At 38.7% G+C, this 24,377-nt stretch overlaps 1 protein-coding gene across 1 annotated transcript in view; it reads left to right on the plus strand.

Annotated features, from left to right (window-relative positions):
* The first annotated feature begins 1,613 nt into the window (after positions 1-1,613).
* Positions 1,614-24,377, plus strand: part of LOC140921581 (uncharacterized) — a 28,534-nt gene continuing 5,770 nt past the window's right edge. Inside the window, exons 1-16 of the mRNA XM_073371585.1 lie at positions 1,614-1,742; positions 3,558-3,703; positions 4,734-4,985; positions 5,580-5,744; positions 6,000-6,113; positions 6,498-6,623; positions 7,334-7,430; positions 8,250-8,468; positions 9,626-10,002; positions 10,620-10,787; positions 11,398-11,508; positions 18,364-18,483; positions 19,187-19,277; positions 19,855-20,229; positions 20,349-20,483; positions 21,629-21,868. Coding sequence (XP_073227686.1) covers positions 1,673-1,742; positions 3,558-3,703; positions 4,734-4,985; positions 5,580-5,744; positions 6,000-6,113; positions 6,498-6,623; positions 7,334-7,430; positions 8,250-8,468; positions 9,626-10,002; positions 10,620-10,787; positions 11,398-11,508; positions 18,364-18,483; positions 19,187-19,277; positions 19,855-20,229; positions 20,349-20,483; positions 21,629-21,868 — 2,806 coding nt within the window. The 5' untranslated portion in view covers positions 1,614-1,672. The remainder of the gene's footprint in view (positions 1,743-3,557; positions 3,704-4,733; positions 4,986-5,579; positions 5,745-5,999; positions 6,114-6,497; positions 6,624-7,333; positions 7,431-8,249; positions 8,469-9,625; positions 10,003-10,619; positions 10,788-11,397; positions 11,509-18,363; positions 18,484-19,186; positions 19,278-19,854; positions 20,230-20,348; positions 20,484-21,628; positions 21,869-24,377) is intronic.

The raw sequence follows: 24,377 nt of genomic DNA on the forward strand, positions 1-24,377 counted from the left end.
TGATATGCTTAAACTCTCTTAAAACTTAATGGACTTCAGGGAGAACTAATGTCCCGGAATATGCCGACTCGCAAAGTTTTAACTTTGACTGAGAAGACGTTATCGCCTATTTTGTTTAGTTTGACTGTAGTGCTTGCAGTTTACTTATTTGATATGCGGAAGTTCAAAGTAGAATTAATACCTTGGAAAGAAGGATCAGGGGTTAATTCTAATTAAGCCTTTCTACTTTTAAAGGTTGCAGTGGTGTACATTGGCTTAACCTGACAGACTGCAAGCAAAAGTGACATATCCCTCTAAGAACCACAAGCGGAAGGCTTTAAAGAAAAAGCTAATTCAAGCTACCTCTACTTAATGAATGTTTTAGATCTCCTTCTATGACGTCCGAAAATCAGATGCACTTTTCTGAAAGTACACTATCAGCTTACCCTTTACTGACTGTTTCAAAGCCGCAGAAAGAATACTTCCTGAATGTTCTATTTAAGGGATTGCATACGGCAAGCGGACGCTTACTAGACATAATCCACACTTGCCACGGGCCATTGCAAAAACAACCCTTAACATTTAATTGCCTTTCGCAAAGAAGTGACAGTTTTCTAAAGAATTATCATCACTGAACCGTTTAACAAGTTAAACCACGAAACAACGTGCGTGTGCAAGCATTGAATGAAAAAGAGCTGAGGGCAGTTTCCAGGATCCATATACTGGTTTTCGTCCTTTCAGCAAACATAATGTATTTGTGGGTGGGGATAAAGCCTTTTTAAACTCAGTACGTGGAATACTGCACGCAAATAAAAAGAATAGAATCAGCTTTCCTTTGCCAAGAGGGTCATATCTCATGTTTGACCGTCTAAGCTGCCCCAACTAGGGTAACCAACTAGCGTTTTGGCAACAGACTTTAGATTATCGTTGCTCTTACAAATATCTATAATAACTGTCAATTATAGGAATATTTTAAAGGTGCTTTAGGAAGAGTTGCGCTCAAAATATTTTGATAAATTATTTTCAGATAGAGCCGTCTTGCACTGCACTCTGGGATCAGCGACACTCCTTTTGTTGAGTTCCTGAAAGCGTGCCTCCATCAAAGCCTCTATTAAATTTTCATAGTATATGAAATCAATAAAAAGGCGAAGTGACAGTGTAAATCGAACAGTGTGCCCAGCTCCATAAGACAGCCAGTTTTCATTAATCTGAGTGTAGCGATAAGATACTTGGCAGAAGTCACTGTTCATGAGTCCTTTTTTTTCTCCTTGTTAATATGCAAGACATTAAATTCGCTCCTTTAAAGCAAAACATGTGATTAAGTACACGCCTACTTAAAGTTACAATACCGTTAAAAGCCAAAGAAAATGTTGTTTTTGAAGATGACTACCACAAAGGCTGTTGAAACGTCGGTTTAATGTCTCAAAAACAACCCTATTCAGGATTACACCCATCCAGACGATCACATTCCACCTACGTTTGAAATAACTCCTGGACTCAAACATTAACTGTAAATGAAACAATTTCAAATTTGGATCATATCGCACTTTCAGTACCCAATCAGCTTGTTTTTACTTTTTGAGAGGATTTAGTATACATGGCTGATTTGTCAAACATTTGGAAACGTTTGTACCGCTATAAAACAACCCATCCAGATGTCGACAGGTCATTTACATCTTGGTTCAGCAGCCAGATGGACATCAGAAAATTTGCACTTTTTGTCTTTCTCCTAAACCTGGGGATTCTCCCTCTAACTGTAAAAGGTATGTCACTCTTCTTTTCATCGTAGCCCGCTGTAATCTGTATTTGTACGTTCTTATACCTAACAAAAGGCAAATATTACTTTTTTGCTTTTAAGATAGTTAAAAATTCTTACAATTTCATCTCCTGAAAATTAATTCATCTCGGTCGGAGACTTTCTATTTTGTTAATTATTCTTTAAGGAAAATGCATGTACTGGTATTTAGACCTCATATAAATCTAAAAGGTCTGATAGTTTCTCTTATATTTTTGGATTTCGTAGTGTTCTATTTACAAATGCAAGTTTGGGGAACACAACAAGCCCCTCCCTCTCGTTTAAGTGACTAACTCAGTGCTTGAGCTCGCGACTAGAGTACTAAGGTCAAAGTCTCTTATCGATGCATTTTTCCATCTCATTTGATGAGCCAGTTTCTATACATCTCACGATCTCGAAAAAATGATTATATTACAAAGTTTCCGATGGATTAATTTGTTTGTTGCAACTCTGTTCTTCAAAATATAGTACAGTCTGTTCAGTCAGCGGGCTACCACTTGGATTGAAGGAAAACGAAACAAAATTGTAAACACAGACAGGTGATCTATTCTTGATACGATATTTCATATCCTCGATCAGAAGACCAACAGTTTGAAGATTTCAGATCTAGATTTTGCCAGTGGGGTGAGATCTTTGAAATCAAATTAAACCTGCCCTTTACACTCCACACCCACATTCTGATGCCACGCGAAAGTTTTAATCCATTTCAAACTTTCGAAGGCCACAGTGATATCTGGCGGTTCATCAACCCTCCATTTACAGAAAACCTTAAACGAGTTATTATTCTTTGACTTTCCTATTTCCGAATCAGTCATTACCGCACTTCTACCGATGTTCAAATTTCCTAATTCGTGCAGCTCTGTTTTAATCCAATCAGAGATAACTGTCATTGCGGGCTACGCTTTTGGTGCAAGGAACCGAGCTTACTCGACACACTGTGTGTGCGCGCGTAGCAAAACGGTAATCAGTTCATTAATCTAGATATCTATATGGATTTGCTTTCAACAAGTGGAGTAACTGAACATGAAGGAAAAAAAAAAAAAAAAAAAAAAACGGGGGTTGACAAACTCGGACTCAATACTCCGAGTTTGCCCTTTGGACCGCCACAAGCTTTATTAAATATGTCCAAATCAGGAGAGAAATATTGAAACATGATGATAAAAGCAAGCAAAAACAATATGAAAATTAGATGATATTAAAATTTGCATAAAGATATTTACTTGCAACGCGAGAATGCGCTTGCATCGAACTGATTTGCCATTCGCCAAGTTGTTTAGTACAATTTCAGAAAACCATGTTGAGTAATTGAAATTAAAAATATCTGTATATATAGAATTATTCTTCCTGAATATTCTTCACATAACTACAAGGCAAATATTTTACGCCTGGCCTGGAAATGTAAAGTGAAAAAACGCTAGGCTATGTTTTTTAAGCTCACATTTCGCTTCCCTACAACACCACAGGACACTTATTGCCTCCTAGACTTATGAACCGTAGGCCAAGTTATTTTTGCAGCGCTATTTAGATGAAAAGAAAGTTCATAATATTCTTGCAAAAGAACAGCTTTTGCTGATACGTCTTTCAAACTGAACTTCACTAAATGAAGAAGAATTAATTTCCTATCTTCACATTTTAATAACACACGAAAGTTTGACTCCTCGCCTTTCAAATAAACACAGACACACCCTTAGCCTATCTTTGTTCATTTCGTTTGAAGCAACACTCCGTCTCGTTCCATCCCATACCTACACTACATTGAGACATTTTTTTTTCTATTTTACAGGCATTTCCTATCAGGTAGGCAAACTAAACGCATCAGAGACACGTCAAGGATGGAATTGCAACAGCGGATGCAAGGCTCCACAACATTGTACACTGCCACGCTGCACTAACGTGGTATTTCCACACACGTTTACTGGATCTGGAACCGTAAGTAAAACCTAAGGAATTAAAAATTACCGTATTTCCCCCAATAATAGCCGCGAGCGACTATTCGAGGGAGGCGATTATTTCAAATATTGCATACTAGAAGTCGTTCCCTAAATATTTTGTTTTATTATCTATTAAATAATGATAGAAGAATAAACACATCAAATATACTAAGCATGGGTTTTATGAGTTTTCCAAATATGGTTCCTTGCATTGGCAGGAGCAATCCTGTTCCTTGGTTATTTTTCAATGTTAATATCTTTTGCGTTAGAGCTTGAATCGTCACTGATCAGTTTTGCTGGATGAGATTCCACTTCAGCTTTGTTTTTTATCCAACGTGCCAATTTTTAACTTGACGGGGAGGGGATGAAAGAAGAAGATAGCAAGAGGGGTGGGGGTAGGCAGCGGTTATTTGAGGGGGCAATTAATCGAGGAAAGGCTATTTTTCGAGGAAATACAGTAGTCTAATCTTAAGGGTTGGCGGCAACTTTATTTTGCTAGCAGACCACAATAAGCTTCTTTAGAAACTAATGTTTTTAACAAATTTTGATTTGCCAATTAAAAAAATGAGGCCTTTGTAACGTTATGACCTCAGACAATTTAGTGCGCATAGGTATGTTCAAGTGCTCCCTAATCCCTAGGATGCGTGTGTTTTCAGAGAAAACAAAACAATACGAAACAAAAAAAGCTAGAGAATTCTGACAATAAAAATAGGCTAGAAGACCTTTAACCCTTAGAAAGGGGTAGGGAATGGGGGTGGGCGGGATGCGGTCGATTTGGAGTGGAATTAGACTCTTTTTCTTTTCAGATTTAGTGAGAGGAGTGCACGCACCCACGAGCGTCAAAGCCGCCAGACGCGCGCGAGAAACGAGGATTGCAGTCTCGCCCTTTCAGTCACGCGCGTGGTCAGTTGCGTTTCTCGCGTGTTTTGCTCGACGGATTAAGAAAAAAGAGAGACTTCTCGTAGTCTAGGGTTGAATTGTTGCCTGCAAATTTTCATTGATGCTTATCTTTACCTAACGCATTTCAGGTTCGAGTCTTTGTATCATTAAGCCACGAAGATCAGTCATCAGATGCAGTTCATTCACCTTCCGCCGGGTGGGCAGAGTCCATTAGTACAGCTGGATTTCAGTTGTGCTCGCGTGCAACAGGTTCTACAAATGACACTGGAATTATCAACTGGGTAGCATTCCAGGACAAACCTATGTTAACGCATGGAAGCGTTAGTTTTAGCGGAACATGGACAACAGAAACAAAGTGTGAGAAGGTGGCCTTTTCTCAGGTTAGACAACAATGATTGATAACAAGTATTTAAGTTTGTTATAAAGGTGTAAAAAGGACATAGCAAAGTACATTAAAGTCTTTTTAAGCTTTCTCTCGGGCTTAGTTTCAAACTTTTCTTTCCATCGCTTTTAGATATTAAGACATTTTCACGTTTACTTTGGAGGTAGTGATTTAATAATGCTTGTCATGACCGTTTTGAATGTATTGATGTGTTAAAGGTAATTTGGAAAATAGAAGACTATTTTCTAATGATATTAAATTTGTAGCATTAAACTTAACAAAGTTAGCCGAAAAGGAACATTGTTGTATGTAACTTTATTTATTAAGTAATAGGCCAAATAAGATGCATTCACCAACCTTTTCAACACTTCGTAGAAAGAGGTGAAAAAGGGGTAGAAAATTTAGTTAATGGGAATAGACAAGTAGATTTAATTAATCTGCTCCCTTTAGCCTTTTACAAATCCTTAATTTCATTTAAGTGCCTCTGATGACTACCTCCTGGATACGTTCATGCTGATTTATCTTTCGAGAAGCTTGTTTATTTTTCAGTCAGTAGTTTTTCATATATTTTTTATCTAACATTTTTTTGCAGAGCTTTGCTTTCAAGCCTCGTGTATTTGTCTCTGTTAAGTACACTCGCAGCACAAAGCCAAATGACGCTATGTACTTATGGTTAGAAAACGTCAATTCTGGAGGATTTGAAGTGTGCTTAAGGGAATTCTTGCCCTTTGATGGAAAACACCAAGATGCAGTTGTGGTAAGTGAAGAAAAATGTCCGAGTAAACTATAGTATTGATGAAAACAAACAAACAAACAAACTTGACTTTGCCACACTTCTGCAGCCCGGAAACCCAATTACCCAGAACGTTTTTGACGCAATTAAGGTCAGTATCGTGTCTCACGTGTCTCATGCAGTCATTTCTTGTTAAAGGAAACCGGTGGTTCGAAACCTGAGGAAACTCGTCTTGTAAAGAAAAGGGTAGCAAATTAAACATTATTTTCTTGTCCGCAGGACTGGTTTGCATTCACTGGAAATGGGAGTCAACTTAATTTCACAATAACTGGGGAAGAAATCTTTCCAAACAGTGGAAATCCATCGGCCAAAAACAACTACGGCTTCTGTCAGGTGAAAACTTTAGTTTTAACAAGAACATTTAGCACAAGCCAAAGAACACTGATTTTTTAGTGGTTAAATTCACACTAAAGAAAACTTAAACTACAGTAAACCCAAGCTTACCAGGCTATGGTAATCGACATTGTATCCAAAATGGCAATTCCCATATGAGCGCGACATGTTTATCTCGCGATTTTGATGTGCGCATATTTCACGATTCTTAAATTTCGTGACTTTGCGAGAATTTTATATTTCGAATCTCTTCAATTTCGCGTTGTAGACAGTGGGCGAATATTAGAAGTGGGGACTTTACAGACGATGGGCAAAAATAGAGGGAGAACTGAGCAAGTTCACATCCATTTACTAACTTACATGACTTTTTTTACCTATTTACAGGAAGTGCCTTTCAATACGACCTTTTACAAATCGCCAGTTGTGATTCTTTCCGTAAATCATCAGTATAATCTTAAGGTCAAGGGAAGTCGTCCGCCAGAAAATAATATAATATCATCCTGGTTAGAGGTAGGTTTGCTTTTTTATTCTAACCTGAGAAAACAGCCCGCCCGACATTTCGCGCGACGCCACCACTAGTTTTCCCACAAAATGAGGAAAACCCCGAAAACCCCGTTTTACGACGCAATTACTGGCTTTCCCGTGAAAAGACCTCCGTGGAAGAGTGCAGAAATTCCATACAGATGACGTGTACTTCCCAGATCGAGATTTTGCTTCTGACTGGTCATGCTGCAAGGGAAATTTTCTTTAACCAATCAAAAGCACTGCATGCCCAGATCTGCGTATTGACACATCATCAGTACGCAATTTCTGCGCTCGCTCCTCAGACGTCTTTTCACGGAAAAGCCAGTAGTGGCGTCATCATCAAGAAACGGGGTTTTGCTCTCTGGGTTATATTCTTGATGGTCACTTAAGGTTAATGATAATGAACAGGGATTTTTTCAGTGCTTTACTACATTATTCTATTCAATTGTTTGGTTGAACTCTCACGACACCTTTGAGACCCAAAAGCAAATATCCCTTGTTCAATCAGGGAAGAGAAGAAATCCGTTTATTCTAGTAAATTTGTAAAAGGACCGTGAAAACTGTGAAAAAGCCATAAGAAAACAATAATTTGGATCTGATCCATGAATTTCATGACTTAAAGGTATCGTCGTAGAAACCAAGAAGAAATTATGGATTTTCTAGTAACTGATGAGTGCTATTACATTTTGCTGTAGGAAGTTGGATTAGAATCTATGAAGGTCTGCGTTAAAGACCTCAGTGGATTAGGATCGAGTCATGATCCCTTGATTGTCAGCTACGCTGTTACTGGAGGTTGTTTATAATTTTCCTATTGTAATGATCACTATTTCTAGTAAAAACTATTGTTATTTTTATAATCATTATTACTATTATTTTTATTGATATCTTTTAGAAGTTCTTATATGTAGGAATCTATTTCATGATATAATTAAATAAACACTGGAGTACAAACACTGATATACGTATACCTTATTCATGTTACACTCTATCTTTGCACGAACTTTAAGATTGATCGTTGATGGGATAAGAGCAATTAGAGGGTACACAAGTAATAAAATTGCCAATACTAGTAATCGAGTAATCGCGGTCGGGTTTGTTTATTCCCTCAAAAATAAGACGACGATTTTAGTCATGCAAAATGCAAAATGTAAACTTCGACAAGTTTTACGTCACAATTCCTTGCTGTGAAGATTTCTACTGTCGCGTACTGTATTCAAAATCACTTCCACCCATATTTTGCAATTTTCGTTTTTAAGGTCAAAACGTCTTAATTTTCTATTATGTAGATAAAACAAACTCGACTGCATTCTTGTATTTACTGATTTTATCTCTTGCTTGCCCTCTGAGACACCACGTAACATTGCTTTAATTTATTCCATCAGTCCTTAAGCGCGTGCAGAGATGGCGGGTATCGTTAATAAGGTCTACTAAAAATAAAAAAAACAAAACAAAACAAAAAAAAAACATTAGTTGAGGTACCTACAAGCAAACATGTTACTACTACTGAACAGTAACTTAATTTTAATTAAAATATGAAAAATATATTAGACATTTATGTTATTTTCCAAATGAATCACTACTCACTATTATGTTATGTTTTTCTTGGTGCAGATCTTAATCCTTGCCTTAATGTGCATTGCCCACGATTTGGAGTTTGCAGGACCTACAGTGCGCATGACGCTCGGTGTGAGTGCGATGACCAATGCCCTTCATATAAAGACCCAGTGTGCACTGCAAACGGAACAACTTACGACAACCGGTGCTGGCATAAGTTAAGCTATTGCAGAGGACTTGAAAATAATCTGGTCTATCATCCAGGAAGCTGTGAAGGTAAGGAAAAATAATTTCAACGATTTTTTTTTGGCTGTATATACCACATAAAAAGTCTGGCAGTTAAGCTCTCGATCGCTTAGAATTATAGGTGTTGGCTCAAAATTGTATTAGCTTCTAGCTACGATGGTTATAACTTTTCGTTACTTTTAAGCTCGCTTTTAGCTCCTCAAGCAGGCTAAACGACAATAGACAGCTGTAACAAGCTACTTCGTCTCTCTACTTTGGCAAACAAACATATAGCAGCCCAGACTATAGCCGATGTTTGATCTGTGTAAAATCTTTTGTTCTCTTTTGTCTTGCAATCTAGTTTTTATCGCATAAAATTAGATTACACAAATTTGCTCTGGGCAAATACCGTAAAATTCCGAAAATAAGCCCCGGGGCTTATGTTTTTCAAAGGGCCTTTTTGAGGGGCTTATTTTTGGAGGGGCTTATATTCGGAGGGGCTTATCTACGGAGGGAAATTTGAGTTTCAAAATCGATTGGGCTAGCCTTATAGTTGGAAGTAAATTTACCGTTTTTGGTTTTTTTTAACTTTGCATTTGAGGGCAATTTCCTAAGTACAGGCCGGGGGGCTTATATTTGGAGGGGCGATTTAACGGAGGGTATTTCTCGTTACCGCTTTGGGGGGGCTTATATTTGGATGGTCTTATACATGGAGGGGCTTATTTTCGGAATTTTACGGTATGGTGCAAAAAAGGACAAAAGAGTAGGAAATCAAAGATAATGGTAATTTTACATTTACATACCAGTTTACACGGAGTTGCGTATTTGAGGGGTGATGCAGTATTTACTATCTTTGCCTTGATTTCATCCTCTTTTGCACTTTTTTGCACCTTATTAGCACTGAGTAAATTTGCTGAAAATTAAATATTTCCCGCAGTGACTCGCGCATCCAATTTACTGGCATATGTTTATCTTGGGCACTGAAACCAGCATGCAATAACAAGCAGCCACTATACATTTCGTTGTTGAAAGGCAGCCGACATTACAAGTTATAGCCTAGTTTTAGTTCCATTTCATCGCTTTTTTTATCACCACCCTTCACCACTTAGAGTTGCACTACAACGCAAGCTAGGGAAGCTACCTAAGCGATAATGCTTAAAGAGCACAGTGATGCTTCCTTATAAAGTACTTAATTTATTACAAAACAGGTTTTCCAATTGTTCGGGGCCGTGTAGATCTACTACAGGTTCCAAAATGGTCAGATTCAAACTGTCAGACAGTCACATTTCCTCCATACCGGTTTTATCCGGATAAACAAGTTCATGTTCAAATAACCGTCAATCACATGAAGCTGAATGACTCTGTGACAGTCCACGACGCTGTTACTTCATGGACAGAAAGTATCAACACAAAAAACTTCACCGTCTGTGTCATGCAAACCGGGAGGAAAGAAGAAGGCGCGAATCCATTTGCCACCATTGATTGGGTAGCTTATCAAGGAGCACCACCCGAAGGATTGACGGGAACGGTTGAGTTGCAGAAATGGTGGTCTGGTACCAACTGCGCAGATGTAACCTTTCCTACGGTGAGATGGGAATGTACATATTAAATTAAATAGTTGTTGCAAATTCAACTAAAGTCTCCATGACCAATATTAAATAATTGGAAAATTGAGTCTTGTGACCCTAAGCCAAAACATGACAGATTTAATCACGACTTGTCTGCGTAACAAAAGAAGAAAAACATCAAGAGCGAAACTGTGAAGGAGAGACCTCCTTAACATCCATTTCAACAAAATGAAGCTCTAATCTGATACAAGGAAGCAGCTTATAACAAAAAAACAAAAACAACAACAACAACAACAAAAAAAAAAACACAAAATACTTGTTTATCTATTTGAATTAACTCAATGTGAAAAGACAAGAATTCACATCTTAAGTTAAAGAACATATTAAAACTTTCCTTGAACTAGAAAAATAAGACGCAAAGTTAACAAAAAATAATCGATCATTACGAGGTAACTGGGGAGATGATTGCTAGATCCTATAAAAAGTTGTGACCGACTTAGCGACTTAGTTAAGAAAACAACATTAGGTAACAAGTAAGAATGGGAACTTACTTAGTGGTTAGTTTCAAGTAGTTTTGCAGCAATATTAAAAAAAAAAAAAGCTGTTTCGATTGTTGTTATTGCTTTTTCTTCAGGGCAAGTTTGCCGAGGCGCCAATAGTCCTTGTGACGTCAGAGCACCTGAGGACTGGTAAAGAGTATGATGCTGCTCTCATTTGGATTGAAGACGTAACAAAAGACTCAGTTAAAGTCTGTCTTCGTGAAATGCAAAACTTTGACGGTAGACACCAAGATATCACTGTGGTACGTTCTTAGTCAGATTTTAAAAAACTGGAACGCGACTGTCCACAAAATTCGTGAGGAATGCTGGTCTTGATAAAAATAACAGCGTTAAGAGGAAAAAGCATTGCTAAGTAAAGATTGTCCGGGCGATCGCGAGTGATGATCAGTCAAACAAAAGGAAATGCAGAAAGAAAAACATAAAAAGAAACGGAAATAATAATAATAATAATAATAATAATAATAATAATAATAGTAAGAAGAAGAAGAAGAAGAAGAAGAAGAAGAAGAAGAAGAAGAAGAAGAAGAAGAAGAAGAAGAAGAAGAAGAAGAAGAAATGAATTCAATAGCATTACGGGAGGTGAATTTTAAATAGCACACAAATCGGTCTTCCTTGTCCCCATGTCTCCCTTCACGCTCTTACGTGATTCGCCTGGTGTCTTAAAAAATGTGGATTTGCATCCTTTTCTTGACTCTTTGCGCTCTTTGTTAGGTCACAACTTCATAGAGTTCAAAATACTTAGATTCAAAGGAGCCTAAAAATGATGAGTTTATTTAAATTTTTTGTTGGTGTAATACGATTCTGTCACAAGATGGGTGGCATCATGACTTTTGTTTTTATCTCTTTTCACAGAACTGGTTTGCCTTCTCCAAACTGCACAAGCCTCTTTTCACTGAACATGGTGTCATAAGTTTTCCAAATACGAACCCACCTTTGGATAAAATGAACAATGCTTATTGCCAGGTGAGAAAAGAATTCTTTGCGAAAGCACTGAGTAGCATGCTGTTCACAGCATTTTCCCTCACAAGTATATCGCTTACTTAAATCACTGTTTATATTTTCAAAACACTTTTAGTCATATACACTTTACGCAATAGAGATCAAATTGACTAGAAAGGTAAAGAAGCTGGTCCACTAAACAATACTTTAAGACAAGAAGTCAAGAAGTAAAGACCGACAACGTTCCTCTTAACCATCGAGAAAGTGTTTGAGCAACTGCACCGAAACAAGTGACTGTGAAACTCGACCGCATCTTTTCTACACGAAGCACTGCTTACAAAAAGGGACACATCTGTGAGACCATGCACTCTACTACGTCTAAACGAGGATTGGAAGCTAGCAAAAGACAGAAATTAAGAGCTAGTATGTATTCTATCGACTGATATGAGTAAAGCGTTTGACTCTCTCAGCCACTCGCCGATACTAACGAAGCTTGAAGCATACGGTTTTGAGTCCTCAGCGTTAGACCTCATGCGATCACTCTTTAACAACCGCCAAAAGAGAGTAAGATTGGGAAATACGGAAACCAACTGGTACCAAATGAGCAGAGCGTGTCCTCAGGGGTCTTCCTTCAACCCCTTGCTCTGGAACTTATTTCAGAATGACCTGCCCGGCTCCATAACTACCGCTAAACTCCCGATGTATGTGGACGACCAACAGCTGTACACCTCGGGAACTAATTTTACGGCTGTAAGGGAAGCCTTAGAGCAGGAAGGTCAACTTCCGGCGTCTTGGTATCGTGATAACTTTCTAGTCGCAAATGCTGACAAATTCCAGGCGATGATCCTTTATCCTAGAAATATTTTTATTGAAGGCTAATACACTGATATATGGATAGATGGTAGGGTCATTACAAACACAGATTACATCAAACTACTTGGCGTCCACATTGATTGCAGTATGAATTTCAGTGGTCATATTAGCGAACTGTGTAAGAAAGTCATTAAGAAATTGGGGATCCTAATTAATGCGCTTGCGCAATCTTGTTCCCTGCTCAGCTATAAGTCTTCCATCCTGCCTTACCTTACCTACTGACAGTTATGTAAGGCCTCCAACTGCAGGAAAATAGAACGCCTTCAAGAACGTGCTGTAAGAACGGTATACAGAACTAAGTCTGCCTCTTACCAGACACTACTAAAATATCAGGACTACCCACGTTGCAAAATCGTAGATTGCAGGATATAGCAATACTTATGTACAAAGTCAAGAACAACCTCGCCCCTACCGACGAAGCAGAACTTTTTAATTTAAATAATTCGAGGCATTCTCTGCCAAACAAGGACTTTCATTTACCTACTAGATTCAATTCTGTAACCCACGGCAAAAATTAATTTCGTAACTTTGGACCTTTACTATGGAAGAGACTAAACAACAAGGTCAAGCAATCACCTAGTCTTCACTCTTTCAAGAACGCTATCAGAAATTTAGATATTTCTGTTATTTTATTATTTTATTATATTTTATTTTATTAACTTCGCCCCCCCCCCCCCCCCCCATAAAACAAACAAACAAACAAACAAACTGAAAAATGTTGGCAGGGACACCGCAACAGCTGTTGCCAATTACAGTGGGCCCGGATACTAATAAAAAAATAAAAACAAGAAATATTAAAAAATACAGCGATACAAGAAAAACTACAGCTACATACAACAAGTTATTGGACAAGACAAGGGACGAGCACTGTTACATTTTAAACAGATAGACTTGAACGAACGTGGGTCTTCACAGTCATAAGAAACAGCTAACGCGGACTTATAATAATTAAAAATAACCGATTTAAAGGAAGCTAAGGTCGATGAGCTCAAATCTAGTTCATCCACTGAACAATTCCAAATTCCATTAGCTCTAATGAGAAAGGATTTCTGGTACGTAGTAGTTTTACATTTCTTAACTATGTATGTATTAACATTGCTGGTTGAGGATCTATTGCGTCTACCGTATTTGCGAACTTCAGGTAGGACCGAGGAGTTCACGTTAACAAGACAGTGTGTCAATTAAAAAAAAAGGTTAGATCTAAAAGTTCATGCCAGTAATAAATAGGTATTAGGTTTAGAGTTTGTAAACGAGACTTATAAATTATATTAGAAGAATAAGGCAGTTTTAACATAAACTTAGTCGCGCGTCTTTGGATACGCTCGAGCTTGATAATGAGCTCGATGGACTGCGGGGCCCAAATGTGGGTGGCGTCTCCCAAAAGTGGCCTACCTAGGGCTAGGTATAGCGTTCGTCTTACGTCGGTTCTAAGTATGAACCTCGTGTTCCTCTTTAAGTATCCAAGTAGTTTATAAGCACGCGAAGATTGTTCTTTTACTTGTTTGTACCATGTCAGATCCTGACTAATCCATACGCCCAGATCTTTTTCTGCAGCATATAATTCAAGTGCGGTGTTGTTGAGTTTATAAGAGGATAAGATCGGCTTTGTTTTCCTTGTTATGTGCTGGGCCTTATACTTAGCTTCGTTAAAAGGAGACCGGATGATTGCGACCAAGTTGCAAGCTTACCAAAGTCTTTCTGGAGAGAAGAGGCAACCCCCAAAGTCTTTATCTCGCTGAATATTTTTGTGTCGTCAGCGAACATCAATACTCGACTGCTAAAACTGATGACTTCGGGAAAGTCGTTGACGTATAAGAGGAAGAGGGCTGGTCCTAGTATGGAACCCTGAGGTACTCTAGAGGTAACAGGAAGATCCTCTGAAGTGGCGCCGAGTACCGTAACGCGTTGGCGTCGACCTGACATGTAAGAGCAGAACCAGTTAAGCAAGTTGCAACCGAAACCGGCCTGGATTAGCTTATGGACGAGGCGCCTGTGACTGACTTTGTCAAAAGCTTTTGACATATCAAGGTAGATGGTGTCAACCTGGTTGCCACTATCTAAAAGTGAACCAATGTGGTCAAAAGCCTCAAGCAGGTTGGTGACGCACGATCGTCCAGTACAAAAACCATGTTGTTTAGGTTAAATTACATGGTACAGGTGGTCCTTAATGCTATTCAACACACAGCGCTCAAAGAGCTGGGACACTATTGGGAATAGAGAGATGGGGCGATGAATTTCAACGTGGTCTTTGGCACCCTTTTTGTGGACAGGCACGACTTTAGCTAGTTTCCAGTCACTCGGGAGAGACCCTAGTTGCAGTGATTTGTTGAAGATCTTACACAAGGAAGGAGCAATCACGAGGCAGTCTCTTTGAGCAATTTAGCAGGGATTTCGTCCAGCCCAGTGGCTTTCCCGACTTCTAATGCTTTGATTGCAGCTACAACCGTAAACTCATTGAGAGTTAGATCGGATATAACAGTGTCCGAACGTATGCACGCTGTCTTCTCCACTGCGCTGTCGATAGTAAATACAGAGGCAAAAAAACTGTTAAACAGGTCAGCTATTCCCGCAGGTGTACCAGCACTTACTCTTGAATGGTTTTGTGACTGGTCAGCGGAAGAGTCTGGGAGGGTTACCATGGAGACATTGCCTGGGGTGGGATGAGATTTAGAGTTAAGCTTCAAATTCACCATAAGCGCTTGGGATTGAATCTTAAGCCAGTGTCAATGGAGTCGTAAAAGTGATCACGGCTTTTCCCTCAGGCCGGCGTTCGGATGTGACTTAAGTTTTTGGTGAACTGAGTTCTTTTTCTTGATTAGGTTTAAAATGTTACTATCTATCCAAGGAACCGAGTTACAGCCTTTCGGTCTCTTCGATGCCACGAAGTCCTTGACAGCAGCTAGTAATAAGTCCTTCCAGCACCGCCCGTCATCATCTATAATGTTATGGCCCACAATAGAAGAGAGATTGATTGCCGAGAGAGCTTCACGCAAACCTTCAAAATCGCCAATTGCGTAGTCGTAGACATATTTGCGCGGGTGTGAGGAAGCATTAACAAAAGAATTGTACTTAAACAGGACGACACAATGATCTGTAAAAATACCGGCTTTATCAGGTGACAACACCTCGGTCACTTTAGTGTGTCTGATGCACTTCTTATCACTAGATCAAGAATGTTACTACCGCGAGTCGGTGTGTGGTTAATTTGCGTCAAGAAGTGGTCATGTAACGCCTCTATAAATGGCAGTTCGTTAGCACCTGAAGCGCTATCCACGGAGTTCCAGGAGATGTTCGGCAAGTTAATGTCACCACAAATTACCATATTTTGAAACTGATCGCAAACTTGATCTAGAAAGATGTTAAATAAATATACCCAACTAGGGTCTGAATCCGGAGGCCTGTAACAAGAACAGAATAATAATGTAATCTTCTGATCAAATTTAGTAGAAAATAACTGTGAATATTGTGACCTTTGCAGATCCTAATTTTATGATTTTAAGATTTTTATGATTTTAATAAATCTATGCATTATTATGAATTAGTATGTATTTTAGATTAGTGTGCCCAATTAGGATATATCATTATAATTGGTATTATCATAGATTATTATTATTATTAATATATAGATTTAGCCAGGGCTAAAAGCGAAGCTCCAATTAATAAATTTATAATTTAAATCAAAAAATAAACTTTTAATCTACAAATCATTTAACTTAAGGGCACATTCATGTGACGTTTGAGGGAAAGGCTAAATTATTTTAGAGTGAAACATCTTACATCGAATTGATAACCTTATATGTACACCCAAAAAATAGCAAACATCTTCGATCACATTCAAGATCAGAGTAGATTAGGCCTCGAAAACAAATTCTTGGAAAACAAATCACGCCGAATTTTTTTGCGTTCGACAGGTTTACTTTACAAATTCTTGCCAACAAATCTGGGGGTGTTTAAATCAACCTTTTATAATTTTTATACATCACCTTTGAGGTGAAACAGTATTATTTATCATACAGACCTCGGACAGAATGCAGTATTTCACAGTTTTTCAAGACAAATTGCACTCAGTCAATATTCAGGACGATCAATCGTAAAGCGAAACCGTTCAAAAATTTCCAAAATCACCCATATGGGCAGCCGGTTCTCGTTTCTATAGTGCGAGCTGTCAGTGTGGTCGAGTGTTTGAATAAACTTTAATAGAGTTAAGCTTCAACATAATAGCGAATTTATTATTATTATTTTTTGTTATTTAATGGTTTCAGTTATAACGATGTGTAATCTTATAAAGCGTTTGATACGCGCGACATTTTTGAGTACTCCTGCAAGCGATGTTCATGAACGATGAAAACAAACGGCACAGACAAGCGATTAAAATTGCAAGAGAGACTACTAACAATCAAAAAAAGAAATATAATTCGGTGAAACATTTACAGAGATAACAATTTTCATTCATGAAGACAAGTATTAAAGTGTCTCTAAAAATCCTGAGTCTCGGGGTGAAGCTTTATAAGCCGGCTTAACGGCGCGGGTGTTTACTGTTTTCCAAGGTGAACTCCTCGAAGCAAGAAAATCGCTCAAAGTTTTCTTTCTACAGCCAAATTTATAACTAAATATTCTTCGGAACGTTTTCTTTCTATCTGTGGTGAGCAAATATATCTGAAGGCTTTTTAAAGTTCTGTAAGCTTATATCAAACCGTTCAAACCTGATACTAGGTCAGATCATTGACTCAAACTACGGCTACAAACGTGCATAAACTTGCCGCATAAACTGTCAGCGTGAATGTGCAAGACTTCATGAAATTAGATATAACAAAAACAAACATCAAATACAATAGTTACTCAGGCTTACCATTCGAGATTCAGTTCCTGAAAGCTATCAAGGAAGGCCACAGTTGCTTGAGACTTTTAAACCCTCTTACGCATTAAGCAAGGTGAAAAACGAAAACGATGCCATCCGAAATCGAATTACCAAATTTTGACAAGCGACGCGTTCCTCAACCAAAAACCCAGTAAACAAACCAGCCATGAATAACAGAAGACTCTTGATAGCAGCTGTATTTCATTTTGTACATCCAGAAGAAAAAGACAGTTAAAAACATCACAAGTTGACACAAAACTCTTCAGCTTCAGCTGTCAAAGTAAACAATTTTCAAGATGCTGCATAATTTTTTCGCATGAACTCACCTGTCAAATTTTGACCAATCAGAGTATAAAAATTGGACGTAGAGCGTGACCAACGCGTGACCATGGTAAGATAAGGTCTTCCCCGCCTGTACTTTTAAAAAAACTGGCTGAATTTTCGCTTCCGAAGTCAGTTTGAAATCAAAATTCTAATAGTGCGGGGCCATAGTGACATAAACACAACATATTTGATACGAATCCTTGGAAAAAATAAACTTGAGCCTGCGATCATTTCAAACTGGTAATTAATCAGCGGATAACTTCAAAAAAATACTCGACCTCGATGGGTAAACACTTGAGCCCGCGGTACGGTCAGGTGATACTGGTCAGCGGATGTCCTGTTTTGACAGCTGTCAATTGATCACAACATTGATGTGAAATTAGTTTTCTCTTGGGCTCCCAAACAAGTTAAAATGTGAGAGTAAACATTGGTTTTCCTGTGGTGCGGACGGACGGTCGGTCGGCGGTCGGCGGTCGGTGTACGGTCACGTGATTACCGAATTTTCTGGGATGGGTAGATTTAGTTAGCAATGGGGCTCCGCCCAGCAGCGCGCTTCGCGCGCGCGTGGAGCTCCGCTATTATCATTATTATGATGTAATTTTATATAAGTGTCCCCAGTTAGCTAAATACGTTTGACACTTAAATAAATTTCTCATGTCTTATTATATTGTTATAAGACATATCAAAATATCGAAATGGCAGTTTGTTCCGTTAAAATATTGCTTGTTCAATTGGGACTTCAAAAATAAACACATTGACGGGAACTGAAGCTTTTAGTGATTAGGGAACAGTGTTAAACGTTTTACGTTTCTCTTCCATGGCAGTTCGTTTCATTCACGAGAGCTTATAACTCGACTCCGACAGTTCTTCTCTCAGCCAATCACAGCACGACGGTATCTGGGAATTCAGCACCGATTCACAACGGAATTACAACTTGGATCGAGGTAAAATTTCCCGTTATTTGGGAGGATTGTGGGAATGTATCAAGGCAAACAAACTTCAAACCAAAACTCGACGAAAGATATAACTGAACAGAGACACACGCTTGCTTGAGGCGACGTATAGGTCAATAATAGGTGTGGCGCAAAAATGTGTCGAGTGAAGTTGCCAATAATAATCGAATACGATTATGGTGTCGGTACAAAATAATTATATGTTTAAATTATCAGCAGGGGCCGCGCGCGGTGGTCTCGAACTTCAGATCTGATTGTGCGGGTTTAAACGTTTCTTTAGAGCTGTTTCCTGGGCAGGAAACTTTGCTACTAACATTTGTCTGCTTTCTTCATCAACAGGGGTATTTAGCTCTGTCCTTCTGGGCCTCATAGCTCATTTGTGCCACTGCCGTGCCCCTTATTAGGGTAAAAAGGATATTTTCGATAAAATTTCGAAGTCAACGTTAATTCACCATATATTTTTTTTATACCTTTGTTATTTCTAAAGCTTCTTTTGATTTACTAGCGCTCTTTAATCACTTTCATCAAACCACAGTGTTAATTTACGGCGAATCTTCGCATCTCTATGTTACATAAGAAGACGAAGGAGAACGTTTTAAAAATATTCTGCTCTTCTCTTCCTATTAATTCAGTTGTTTATGACTACAATTTTAGCTGTATTAAACTATGTTGAGTGCTTATTATTTTTTTTCAGAACATGAATACCTCTGGATTCAGAGCCTGTGTCAAGGAATTATACGCGAATAGATATGACCCCTTGTCCGTCTGTTATGCCGTGCTCACAGGTCTGTAATACTACTGAGTTTATTTATGAAGTTGTTTTTAGCAAATGAAAAACGAAACATTATTTGTTACCGTATTCATCTGGAAATACTTTGGAAATGCCCTAAACTAATAACACAATTCAAATTGATGGTTTTGCAAGTGAGTCAAGAGAGTGTACCCGTTGACATAAAAAGGATTCTTGAAATTCTTTCAAGTTATAATTTTACTACCCCTCGAAGAATTTCACCGTTTAATTAAAAGTTTTCTTAAAGGATAAATAACGAGCATAAAAGACCTTGCTATAAATTAAAAGCACCATGCTTAAAACAATCGTTTAAATTTTGTGTTTCTTTAAAATAGTACAGTCTGTGCATAAAAGTTCGATATATTTTATCTCTATGCGAGTGGTATATCCCTGTCGCTAGTCTTCTGTCCAATAATATCTTACTAGTACCTTGAAACCATTAAGCTTCGGAAAACATTTTCTCATCACGCTCCCAACAGTACTGCGAATGAGATGCTGCTAAGGATTTATCAATCGGGCAGTTTATTTGAATGTATATATTTTTGACGCTTACGTTTATCTGTATTTCGCAGACATCTGTGAACCTGGCTGGAACTATTTCAACAGCTTTTGCTATTTCACAAGTAAGACTTGTCAAAATTGGACCACAGCACTGGATAAATGCCGACAAGAAAACTCGGTTCTTGTTAATGTCCAAAATAACGAAGAAAATGTGTTTTTACAGCATCTACACAATGGAGCAAAATCCTGGCTGGGACTGAATGATATTTTTACAGAGGGCTCCTTTACTTGGGCAGATCGTGGTTCTGGGAACTTTACAGCTTGGGCTAAAAACCAACCGAACAATTTTCGGGATGAAGACTGTGTGCATACACTTGGCGTTGAATATAAATATGAATGGAATGACGTGAAATGCAGTGACTGTCATCAGTATACTTGTAAGAAAGGTAAGTTGTGAGGTATAAGTTTAGGAATGTACAATATAGAAGAAAAGTCTACCTAACAAAACGCATTTTGGTGTGTTAATCGTGATAAATCTATAGTTTTTTATTTTTATTTTGAACAGATCTGAATGAATGCAGTAGGGACAAGTATTACTGCGATCAGGTCGCCAGCTGCACAAATTATCGTGGTTCATTTAATTGCACTTGTGATCAAGGCTACTTTGGAGACGGCTTTGAGTGCGAGCTCAATTACGCAAGTATGATCAGATATAAAATTGCAGCACTCCGTGTTAATGGTTAACAGCAAGTTGATTTATATAGTAATCTATTCTCACTGTAGCCATAAGCAAACAATGCCCATAATTCCAATAATATATGGGAGACCCAGCCGGAGGCGGTAGGAGCGGGGAGCTCCTGGTAAAGAGAGAGTTCTTCAATGCAGAGAAATGGGTGGGGCGTGTATACGAAACACCGAAAAGACTGAGCAGGCTATTAATTGCGAATAATTAATAGCGTTATACAAGAAACCCACCATGTACAAATAGGTATAGAATAGCAACGGGCTATACGCGGCGTGCTTGTATCACTCACTTTTATTGCGGAGTTCTTATGTTTTCAATGGCCATCATTCAGTAGCTTCTACTGCTTACATGCAACGTCTAAATTCTCGAGTGTCTTTTTATGATTTCCCAAAGTCCCATTCTAAACGACAAGCTATGGAGAAGAGTAGCTGCGCAGGCGACATGGTATCCTCCTCCTTCTTACGAGTCTAAAGTTCGCAGTTTAATTCGGTGGCCTGGTTGATATTTTGCATATTCGGTAGCCTGCGTAGCATGCGCTTGTAAGTAGTGGGCGAAAGAGAGAACGGGCGCGCGCGCGGGAGACACATTCGCGCGCCCGTTTTTTCTTGTGCCCACTACTTCCAAGCGCCGGCAACGCGGCCTACATATTCAGCCTCATTATTACCCCTAGTTTTAGACTCTTGTTGTGAGGGAAGTCATTCGAAAATTGATAATTTGCCTCGCAAGGTAAGAATCCGATTCGCATTGAAAAAGAGTTTTTAAATTCCTGGGTCCGTTCGAGGCCACCAACTCAGGGCCTTTAAATCACTGACTCAGAGGATAAATTGTTTCCTTTGAAAAGACATCTGCAAATGGTTAAACTTTGTTGTCTTCTCAGGCAAGGACGATAAACCGTAGGCCCCGTCTCCTAACCGTTTTAAAGAACCCACAATCTGTTCGTAAAGAGTAGGGGACGCACTCTCCGGTGTTGTGGTCTATCTCCCATGGTGGGCGGGACTGTTATGGGTCTTCGTTAATAAGCGCCACGCGCTGTTGCGGTGATCCTACCAAGAATTGGTAAGTAAATAAATTAGTGATAACCTTGTCTCTAATTTTTGTAGGGGGTTTGCAACAGTCTACTATTGTGGGGAATGATGCTAACTACTTGCAATATTTAAGCACCTGGCTCAAACCAGTTGCTCAGAGCAAATTTTCACGATGGAAGCGATGTTGGCGGGCGTCCGTGGACGGCTGGGCTGCCAGTACTTTTCACAGCGGATGTGACAACAAAGGACCAACTGTAACAATCATAAGAGTCGGCCGAAAATACATTTTTGGAGGTTACACCAGCCTCTCTTGGGGTAAGTGGTTTGGTTTTTCTAAAACTGGGCATTATAAGCAAGTAAAATTGTTCAAGGAAGTATTTGAAGTAGAAAATAATATTACCACGAAGAAGACTAAACAAAAGTGCATTCACCTAACTTTATCACCCTTATCCCATTTCGGTCAATTCGCCAAATAAAGGTGAATTATTCTGGGTTTAAATTCGAAAAGTTTCTACTAAATATTAGAAAAAGAAAATCGTTGTCTTGTGTTCAAGTTCCCTACATCATTTTCTCATCCTTACCTCTGTTACAAAATTCATTGATAAGCACCGGTTTTCTGCAATGATTGGCCTACCATCAATAATACAAAAAGTTAAACATCCATAGCTAATGGACGATAATTAATTCTCTCAATTTCCTTTCCCTCGACCATTAATTCAGAATAGATATGATATTCGAGTAAGACCCTTAATGTTTTTCGGAATAGTCTCAGCCTTGAAATCCGGCTTTGCAACGACAAATCCCGGGAACACGCCAGCAGCATGAAAGTTCTTTCAACACATTTTTCAAAAGCCAAAAATCATCTTGAATTGTTTTCAAACAACAAATGGCATAAAGACATCTGCTCTTCAACCGATGAAAATGTTAACTCGAGAAACATTTTTCAAGCAGCAAACTCTTGTACAACGATCTGAAAACTAATTTTAATTTCAGATTTTTACATAGACGTTTACCAACTAACAGCTATCTGCAAAAATAGGAGTTACAGAGGACGGAAAGCGTACTTTTTGCTGCGACGAGAAAGAGGATTTGACGCATCTATTTTGGAAATGCCAAAAAACCGAAAATTTTTGGGATGACTTCTCGTTATGGCTTCAGTCGTGCCAGATCCTCCAACCAGGCAATTACTTAGACATGACCACCGTTTTGGTCCTTACTCCAGACAGCTCTTCCTTTAAGCTCCATATAATTTTCTGTTGCCTTATAGCTAAAACCTTTATCTGGATATGCAGATTGAAGGAATGTTATCCAAATGACAACAAGTTCCTACTTTATCTGAGACATATACCAATTAGAAAATAAGACACCAAGCAATATATATGTATATATATCTGTCTGGATTTGAAAAACATGGCTACAGAAATCTCTCTTATATACCCTCTGACTGAGTCTTGTAGTGAAGCATTTTTTTTACAGCTACTTTGTATTTATTTAATCGGTACTGGAAAGGCCACAGTAGATAGACTTTGATGATTTTCTCACTGGCTATTAACCTATTGTCCCGCTCCCCCCCCCCCCCCCCCCAAAAAAAAAATGTTTTCCGGAACTTCCCATAATTCTCTCTGTATGTCAGTTTGAAATCAGCGCGCGTATTAGACTGAACAAGGCTCTCATAGTGGGTTGTCCTTTTTTGGCTGCCTTGAGCAAAGTTTTCCGGAAGGCATCAATAAGCCTTATTAAGGAACAATTTTCACGTCTGGCAAAGTCTGCTGTGTCCAATATCTTCTGGCATTTCGTCTCATTTCGGGCTACACGGGTGAAAGACTGATCCCGGGCTTGAGACTGAAAGATTGGATATTGCGAGCTTTGTTGTTGGCAGTAACAAGTCTTTGACCTCACAAAATAGGTTTTAGAGTTGAAATCTATTCGGCAAGATAGAAATTCATGCTGATTTCTGACCAGGCCAAAGACTCAGTAAAAAATTGTGTCGAAGGCGGGGGCTGTATGTCTCCTTTTCAACCGTTGGTTTACATCCGGGATCTTGAATAAATCGACTGTCAGTGAGTCTAGAAAAGTTCCATGTGACGATTTATGTGGAGAAAGCGAGTCAAAGTGTTACGGAGTAATTTGACGATGTTTCGCCCGTGTTAAGTGTGAAAATATTGTGAGTGGTTTTGGGAAGTGTTGTGATTGCCGCGAAAGTCATTTATTGTGTGATTTACCGAAAGTGTTGGCAGACAAATCTCAGGTATGTGCAGTTGAGCTCGTGTTACTAGAATACTTTGTGTCAAGCATAAAACGCTTTGTGAGTGTTTAGGTGATTTTGTCTTAGAAAGCCTACTCTGTGCTCAAAGATTCTGGATTCTTAATGTGTTTTCGGCCGACACTGAGCTATGCATGGGCCTCACGGTTTGACTGACTAAAAGATTACAATTTTTGGACGTTTCATTCATCGCAAAATGCTGTTACTTCTGCGAGAGAACTTTACCGTCGATCTGTTGCCAGCAATAATGCTGTCATTGTTTAGCTTCAGCTAGTGAGCTTAACTGCTTCCCATTCCACTTACATGTCAAATAGTTAAAATGCACTTGAAAGTTCTTAAGCCACGTTTTAACAGACAGATACATAATATACGAATCTTGCCTTCCATCTCCAAAGACATAAATTAGTTTTATCCAAACCGAAAGAAAGCAAAGAAATGCAAAAATTAATCAGTATAAATTATGCTAAGAGATATATGGAATTAGCACTGCTGTACTCTGTAGTTTATATTTGTAAGTACTGCCCTGTAAATGCGAAAATGACCAGCACCATTCCAAAGTGG

The sequence above is a fragment of the Porites lutea genome, chromosome 1 (assembly GCF_958299795.1).
Source record: "Porites lutea chromosome 1, jaPorLute2.1, whole genome shotgun sequence".
Classification (NCBI taxonomy): domain Eukaryota; kingdom Metazoa; phylum Cnidaria; class Anthozoa; order Scleractinia; family Poritidae; genus Porites; species Porites lutea.